The 8630-nt window shown below is 58.2% G+C and overlaps 1 protein-coding gene across 2 annotated transcripts; it reads right to left on the bottom strand.

The window, feature by feature from the left end:
• Nucleotides 1–3943: 3943 nt before the first annotated feature.
• PLK5 (polo like kinase 5 (inactive)) lies at nt 3944–8401 on the bottom strand. Of its 2 annotated transcripts, XM_070793544.1 has the most exons (11): nt 8231–8401; nt 7513–7626; nt 7245–7361; nt 6478–6607; nt 6295–6382; nt 6101–6196; nt 5270–5468; nt 5013–5139; nt 4779–4855; nt 4556–4641; nt 3944–4318 (listed from the first exon to the last, which is right to left on the bottom strand). In XM_070793544.1, exons 1-11 carry the CDS (start codon nt 8339–8341, stop codon nt 4237–4239), a joined length of 1227 nt encoding a protein of 408 aa, XP_070649645.1. In that variant the 5' UTR covers nt 8342–8401; the 3' UTR covers nt 3944–4236. The 2 variants fall into 2 exon arrangements, with proteins under 2 accessions (XP_070649645.1, XP_070649646.1); XM_070793545.1 differs by lacking the exon at nt 6101–6196.
• Nucleotides 8402–8630: the final 229 nt, after the last annotated feature.

The following is an 8630-nucleotide window of genomic DNA, read 5'->3' as shown; positions in this document are numbered from 1 at the left end:
CTCAGTGCCATGGAGCTTTACCCTTTAAAATGGTGAATTTCATGTTATGTTACCTCAGTAGTAATAATAGTAGCAAAGTAAAAAAAAAAAAAAAACAAACACAATCCACACACGGTTTGTGTACTTTTCTGCTCACACCCCATTCCTCCGTGTTCTCCAGGGAGTCCAAGGAGATTCTAAACTCTCCCTCTTTTATGCAGAACAGTTTCTCTTCCCAGGTCTGACCACACTCAGGCCTGTGATCTCCCCTGATGGACCCCCAGCCCCTTCGTTCCCTCCCTTCACTCCGTTCTTCCACAAAATCACCAGCTGGGTCTTTCCACCCAGAGGCAGGAATGCACCGAGTCACAGTGTTGAGAAAAAGAGCAACACCGATGGTTTAATTTTTTCCATAGCAACATACTGAAAGTCACTCAGTCCTGTCTGACTCTTCAAGACCCCATGGACTATACAGTCCGTGGAATTCTCCAGGCCAGAATACTGGAGTGGGTAGCCATTCCCTTCTCCAGGGGATCTTCCCAACCCAGGGACTGAACTCAGGTCTTCCACATTGTGGGCAGAGTCTTTACCAGCTGAGCCACCAGGGAAGCCACAGAAGCATAAGTGCCTGAAAATGGATAGAAAGATCCAGAGAACCTTGCTGGGGCCTCCTCCCCAGGAAGGAAGAGGACCAGAGATGAGAGGCATCAGCCCTGGGGATTTAGCTTCATATGTCAGGTTGCAATTTGGAAACTGATAGCAGGTGACTTTTTGCGACCCACTGGATTGTAGCCCGCCAGGTTCCTCTGTGGAGAAGGCAATGGCACCCCACTCCAGTACTCTTGCCTGGAAAATCCCATGGATGGAGGAGCCTGGTAGGCTGCAGTCCATGGGGTCGCTAAGAGTTGGACACGACTAAGCGACTTCACTTTCACTTTTCAGTTTCATGCATTGGAGAAGGAAATGGCAACCCACTCCAGTGTTCTTGCCTGGAGAATCCCAGGGACAGGGGAGCCTGGTGGGCTGCTGTCTATGGGGTCGCACAGAGTTGGACATGACTGAAGCGACTTAGCAGCAACAGCAGCAGCAGGTGCCAAATGTCTTGCCCTGGTGTGACAGAGGTCACCATTTTCCCAGCCTCCCCATCCGTGTCTTGCCTGCCCATCCGTTAAGCAGTGTTCCATACTTGAGAGTTTTGGTCATGGCAGAACCCCACTCTGGTAAGGATTTCTGTGTTGGTGAAAATCTGGCCCATCTATCTGTGTCACAGAGAGCGGTGGGCTCAAATCATGCCGGGTTTGGGTGCCCGCTTGCCAAAGTTCCTCAAATGCCCCAAAGAGAGGCAGATGGGGCAGGCTGCAGAGTCAAGTTTCCTTTAATGAAAAAAGAACAAATCCAGACACAAGTCTGGGTTGAACAGTCATGTCTAGAGGTGAGGCGAGGCCCCCGCACCCCTTGCACACTCCCTATGCTGCCCCCGAGTACGTCACTCAGTGGGGAAAGGAGGGCAACGGGAGCAGAAATGGACCCTGGGTCCTGGGTCCATCAACATGCAGAGGTCTACTCTGACCCTCGGGATCGCTAGATGCTCTGTAGCATGAGGATGGCATGCTGAAGGTGCTGGTGGGTGCCTGGGGCACAGCCATGGCCCCAGAGGATGCCCAGCGGGTAGGAGGTGCCAGGCTGGCCCAGTTCCCAGACTGTGAGCAGCAGTTCCTCACCACCCCTGCTCAGCACGAGTTGTTCCTGATCTCTGCTGCTGCTGCTGATCTGCCAATGTGGGGAGAACCTGGGGTGGAAGGGAGAAGGGGCCCTGGCCTTTGGAGGGCAAGTGGACAGGAGACTGAGGGCGCCCTGACCTGAGTTTCAGTGGCTGCCCCACCCATGGGGACTCCAGGCCAGGAGCCAGGGCTCTACCGTGTAGACAGGGAGACCAAGGCTCAGATAGGACCCCCTGCCCATAACCACCCAGTGAGACCTCCTACTCAAGCCTGTGTCCTGGGGAACAGCAGCTCCTCACTGCTGTTCAACTCCTCTAGTTCCCTCACTGGGAACTGCCAGCTCTCCCTGCCGCTGGGCATGGCCATTTGAAGCCAATCCTGCCCTCTGAGATCCAGCCCAGGTCAGGGCACTCTGGTCTAAACAGAGATGGGGTTTTCACTATAAAATAAAATCATACAAATTTTTCTAAGATGATAGTAAGGATTGTATACTACTGCGTTGGAAGTCTGTTTTAAGAGCGGCTACAATTTCTCAGAGATTGCCAGAATCGCTCAGGATAACCTACAACTGATTCTGCAATGAGATGACATTTTGCCAGCTGCTACCGGTGACCACATGGGACCATGATCCCCAGTGACATTCTGCCATCATTTGAACACATTTTATTTCCAGTTTTATGCTTGGGAGTCATAAGTCTCAGTTCCTGGTTCCACCAGGAGCCAACTGCTTCCTAGGGCTTTCTCCCAAAAGCATGCAACACACCAGGCCCATTTGAGGGGGCCCCTTGATCCCCTGCACCATCCCATCGCTGAAGAGCAGCAGCACCACCTGCTTGGACACCAGGAAGCACAGCAGCCCTGGGGAACAGCAGGGCGCCCAGGAGTCTGGGCTCATTCCTCAGGGTAAACATCTGCAGCTTTTCCAAGTGGGGCGCATAGCTTACCTGGTTATTGTTGGGGGGGCACAGGGCGGTGACCATGGAGTCAGGGGCTCCATTCTGGGCAGCTCACACCCGAGGACACCTGCTCCTGTAGATCCTTGGACCATGATTTGAAACCAGCTCTACAGGGTCCAAGCCCTCTCTGTCCATCCAGTCCCAACCCTGGCCCTAAACTCCAGACCCATGGCGCCTCAGACTTGGCTGTCCATGCTGAGACCCTGATGGGTCCCCACATCTGCCCTCTTGCCACCTTCCCTTCTTGCCTGGTGGCTGCTCCATCCCCCCCACCACAAACCTGCAAACTACACCCAGATTGCAGCCCTTGCCTACCCCTCCACAGCCACCACCCCAGCCCAAGTCACCACCATTGTCCACCCAGCTAATCCAGCCACCTCCCTGCTGGTCTCCTGTTAATAAAAGTACAAGTCAGACTTCTCCTTCCTGCCCCCAACCCCAGCAGTCACCTGTGAGGCTCTGTGACTTCATGTCTGCCTCCATGCCACTCCTCAAACCCACCGCACTGGATCCCATCTTGGGGGCTCTGCACATGCTGTTCTCTTTGCCTCTCATGCTGTTCCCGACAGGCCCTTTCTCATCCTTCCTGTCTCACCTGAGCATCACTTCCCCAGAAACCCCCTCCCTCCACAACCACTCTGTGGATTTGCCTCCACGCCTCCCCCCGAGTCTGTCATCTCATCTGCTTTATTTTCTTCAGAAAACTGCCACCAAAATCAACTTAGTGATTCATTTATTTAGCATTGTTCTCCCCCAGCAGGCAGTAAGCACCTGTAGGTATGCACAGTAGGTATTTATTAAATACTTGAGTGAATGAAGAAAGGTGAAGGCAGGGAGGGCTTGGCCCCACAGCGGGTAGGAACTCCATGACTTTTCCCCCTGGGGGGTGCAGGGCCATGTGGGTGCTATCCCGAACCAAGACCCTGTTCCTACCGTCTGACAGTTGGTAGCCAAAGCCATACTTGCTATAATAGTCCACCCACTTGGGGGCCCAGAAAACAGGCTGCTGCTCTCCTGGGGGGTCCTGCATGGCTGGGCACAAGGAGGAAGTGACATGATGGGGGGTTCCTGGAGGGGCCTGGTGGAGGCACAGGAGATGGGGAGAAAGGTCCAGGGCATAGAAAACCAACTCTTGAGGCTTCCTAGCGGTCCAGTGGTTAAGATTCTGTGTTTCCACTGCAGGGGGAGCCAGTTCAATCCCTGATAGGGAGAACTAAGATCCTGCATAACGCATGGTGTGGACGAAAAACAAAGACAACCCAAGCAACTCTTGCCTTGAGGGGAGAGGACTGGGGGACCCTGGGGTCACAGCCGCTTTTAGCAATGAATAAATCTGAAACGCGTGTAAGGTCCAAAACACTGCAGGGCTTTGCTTTATTTCATTAAGCATTTTTTTTTTTTTTTTGGCATTAAAAATAAAATAGCTCAAGCCCATGTGGCAGCCCGGATGGAATCCTTGGAAGAGGAAAAAGGCGGGAATGGGGAGCCTAGGGAAATCCAGCAGCCCAGGGGGTGCCCGGGGAAGCCGGAAGTCTGTCTTCTGGGCTTCTCAGCAAATCTCACATCATCTTGTGCCGCCCCTACCTGGGGGGCCCGAATCCAGGTAGAGCTGCAGGTTCCTGATGGCTGCCTCTACCCCCTGCCTTGGACTCCCCTCGGGTCCTGGGGAGACAGATCTCTGTTGAGGGGCACAGGATATGGAGGACAACCCCACCCCCAGCTTCCACATCCAGAAAAGTCCCATGTTCAACCCAGGAATCCAGATACTGTCCACACTTTACAGGTGGGGAAACTGAGGCCAGGAGAAGGGCTGTGATGCTAGCAAGGCACAATCCTCACCCCCCACTTCGCAACCCTCACCCCTGCCCACAGTTCCTGTCTAGGATGGAGCATGCTCACCCGCTGGGGCACTCTGGAGGGTCCCCTGGGCCAGCAGCTGGATGGGGACCTCGGGGGCACAGAGCCCCACTCTCCAACAGGGAGTCCTGGGGAGGGAGCAACAGATGTTGGGAATTGGTGGTGGGCTCTGGCCTCCCCATGGAGACCTCGTGACTTCCCGTGCCCAGCCAGCTGTGAGGACGCCCTCTGCATTCCCCACTACCTCCCTGCTCCCGGCCCTCACCTCACTGCCCCACTCCATGGAGTCAGGGTCTGAACCATCTTCTCCAGGACCTGAGGCCTCCTGAGAAGCCAAGGGGCCTGCAGGGGGCACAAGGATTTGCGGGTGGGGGCAAAGCCTGGCCCCACATGGAGAGCATCTGCCGTGGAGACGGTTTCAGAGCAGGAAGGGGATATGACAGGTGTGTGAGATGCAGGGCAGGGAGGAGCAGGTGACGGGGGAAGGAGAGGTACTCACAGGGCGCCCGGCACTGGGGCAGTAGCAGCCGGCCCACCTTTCGGAAAAGTCTGCCCAGAGGCTGGGGGATGGCGAAGATGGGTGGGCTGTGGCAGCAGTGGGGTGGCAGCCGGTCCGGGGTGAAGCCCTTTAGAGTGGGGAGCTGGAGGTCAGCAGGCTGCTCCTGAGTACCTGTGCTACCTGGGGGTCCTGACCCTCACCTGGGTCTGCTTAGACACCCCATAGAGGGGCCGCCCTGTCCCCCAGACACTCCACACCTGAGTGAAAAAGTCATCCTGCAGCAGGTGGTCCAGGCTGGGCCGCTCGGCCGGGTTGGGGGCCAGCAGGCGGGCGATGAGGCGGCGCGCGTTGGCAGACAGGTGTGCAGGCTCGGGGTAGCGGCCATCTCGGATGTTCTGGTACATCTCCGACAGGGGAGCCGCCACGAAAGGAGGGACGCCAGTCAGCACCATGTACCTGGCCGGGTCGGAGGCAGGAAGCAGGGCAGAATAGATCCTGCTTGGATCTATTCTGGGCATCCAGGGTTGGTTCACACCTACCTATGCACCCCTACCCTCAATCCCTGACACCATTCCTGCTTCACACTCATTTTCTCACACCCGCCCTGCATCCACTCTCACCTAGTCATTCTTGTCTGCACAGAAGACACCAGCATCTGTTTGTACACCTGCCTGCACCTGGGTTACACCTGGACACCTGCATAGACCTTTCCAGTTTTAATTTATGCTTGCTCGCACCTGTTCCAATCCTGCATATACCTCATGTTGGTACAAATGTCCTGATCTGCCTGTGTACCTAACACCTGCACACACCTGTCCACACCTCTGGGCATGTTCAAACCCGTCCTCTGCTGTACATACACCCTCCTGTATCCCTATTCATACCTGTAGGCTCAAGTGATGGCAGGTGCCTGCTCCTGCCTGCCCCCCAGCTGCATACACTGAGGTTCTATGTTTGCTCATACCTGCCTGTCCCCACACTCAACCTCCTCCGTATATGCTTACACCTGTCCTTACCTGCCGGTGCCTGTCCCCACCTGGGCATTCCTGCCCCACTTCCCCAGGCCTGGGGCTCCCAGGGCGACTCACATGATGCAGCCCAGAGCCCAGATGTCCGACTGGCAGGAATGTCCGTTTCTGGACACTACCTCTGGAGCCAGGAAGTTTGGGGTCCCGCAGAGCACTCTGGGGGCATAACGGGGGCTCAGGAAGACTGGGGGCCCCCACACCAGACCAGGCCCACCTGCACCCACCCAGAGAGCCGGCTCAGAGCTTGCAGTCACCTGTGGCAGCGGCCCCCTGGCCCTATCTTGGTGGCCAGCCCCAGGTCTCCGATCTTCACCTCCATGTTCTTGTTCAGGAAGAAGTTACCTTGTGGAAGGGGACGCAGCCGGCAGTGAGGAAGGAGCGTGGCTTCAGTGGAAGCCCCGCCCTCACCCCGCCCCGAAGCGCCGCCCCGGCAGTACTGAGCTTCAGGTCCCGGTGGACGATGCGCCGCTGGTGCAGGTAGCTCAGGCCGCTGACCAGGCCTCGAAGATAGTAGCGCACCTCGGGCTCCGTCAGCGTCTGCCGTGCCTGCAGCACGTGGGCCAGCGACTGCAGGGGCCCGACAGGTGCCACACCACCGTCGAGGAGACACAGGTGAGTTCCAGGGGCCCAAGAAGGCAAAGGAAAATTCAGCTGGGCCCAGGTGAACGTGGCTGATTGTGGCATGGGCATTGGTGAGCTCTGAGCCCGAGGATGAGCACAGGAGTTCAGTGGACAGAGGGGCCACAATGAGCTTGTAGACCAGAGATGAACACAAGGTGGGTACACGCTGGGCACAGGTGAGCTTAGGTGTATTTAAGTGGGCTGAGTTCAAGGGATCTGTCAAGGTGCAGCTAAGTTCAGTTGGGTCCAGGAACGGGCATTCCCGCCAATCAGACATCTGGGCTCTGGGCTGCACCATGGAGTGGCCCTGGGAGCCCTGAACCTGGGGAAGGGGGCAGGGCTGCCCAGTTGGAGACAGGTGTGGGCAAGTGGGGCCTGGCTGAGTACAGGAGAAGCACAGATGGGCTAAGATGTGCCTAGGTGGGTCAAGAGAGCCTTTGGGTGGGCAGAGGTGCACAGGTGGGCCTGGTGTGGTCTCAGGTTAAAACAGGTAAGGAGAGACAGACAAGGGTGGGGGGACACAGATGAGCTCAGCAGACACGGGTGGGAGGGGACATGCCTCCCTCTCACTCCGCCCCCGCACCTGGCGACTGCAGTATTCCAACACCATGTATACGTGGTCCCGGTCAGCGAAGTGGGCGTGGAAGGCCACGATATTGCGATGTCGCAGGCGGCTGTGCAGAGCGATCTCGCGTTCCACCTGCAGGCAGGGCACCATGTGTATACACCCGGTAGGCACCCACACCCGAGGCATTCATGCCCCACAGGCGAGCTCCACACCCCAGGCCAGGGACCTCTCTGGGGACCCGCTTCGGTTCTGGGGCTCCTGGGCACTGACGCGCAGAGAGTACCTTGCAGCGGGCGCGTAGCCGCGCAGCCCCGCCCCCTCCGTGAGGCACCACTTTGAGCGCGAACACAGCGCTGGTGGACATGTCGGTCAGCTTGTAGCAGCGGCTGAAGGCGCCCTGCAGGGCAGGAGAGTCAAGCTGGGTGCATACAGGTGTGAGGACAGATGGCCAGGCCTCCTCACACACACACACAGCTCACACCTTCCTACCTGGATCCCCAAAGCAACACAACACAGATGAACACGAAGGCACACAGATACATCACAGACGCCTCCATACCTGGACACGCTGAGTCCACAGAACCCCAACACAGTACCCAGACACACGCTACAACGCCCGCACACAGAAAGCACAGACCTATGACAAACGCAGACACACACGCACAGGGACAACAAAACAGAGTCTGAGTCCGCACCAAGGCTCAAAAACACACAACACACCCATACCCTGGACATAACCCACGACACAGCACTGCACGCCCAACACCGGTTCCCGCCACACAACGCGCGCCGCACAGCGAGTACATCGCAGACCCGGGCATCCACCCACGCCAGCCCCGCGCCAGCCTCCAAACTCCCGCAGACACGCGGACACGCAGAGACAAAAGCCAGGGCACACACTGGCTCATCTGCGGGTCGAGATCTCGCTTGCGCTCCGCCGGGCTGGGACCCCCGCTCCGCCCGGCCCCCTTGCCGCGGACTTGGAGTGCTGGAGTCCCCACCTTGCCGATCAGCTTCCCGCGCCTGTACACGCGCCCCGAGCTTGGGTCGCGCAGGAAGACGGAGACCAGCGGGCAGCAACTGCGCCGCCGCCGCCGCGGCCGGGGATCCATCCCTCCCTGGGGGCCTTGGCTGGCGCACTGGCGCAGCCTCCGGCGCGACCACCGCGCACAGCGCTGCTCCAGGGGCCGCGCGCTACTGGGGCGCCTCTTATTGGCCGAGGGGGGAGGGGTGGAGTCCAGACGCTCCGGGCGGCCGGTACGGGAGGGGGCGGGCGCGTGGGGGCTTGTGGGCATGCGGGGACGCCGGGCTGGCGGGAGTTCCAGGGACCAGAGCGGCGCTGGCATCCTGCACGTAAACCCCGCGCCAGTCGCGCGCGCTCGGCTCGCTGGCTTCTTCAAT

Source organism: Bos indicus, chromosome 7, assembly GCF_029378745.1.
Source record: "Bos indicus isolate NIAB-ARS_2022 breed Sahiwal x Tharparkar chromosome 7, NIAB-ARS_B.indTharparkar_mat_pri_1.0, whole genome shotgun sequence".
In the NCBI taxonomy this organism is placed as follows: Eukaryota; Metazoa; Chordata; class Mammalia; order Artiodactyla; family Bovidae; genus Bos; species Bos indicus.
This window is presented reverse-complemented; position numbering and strand designations above follow the sequence as displayed.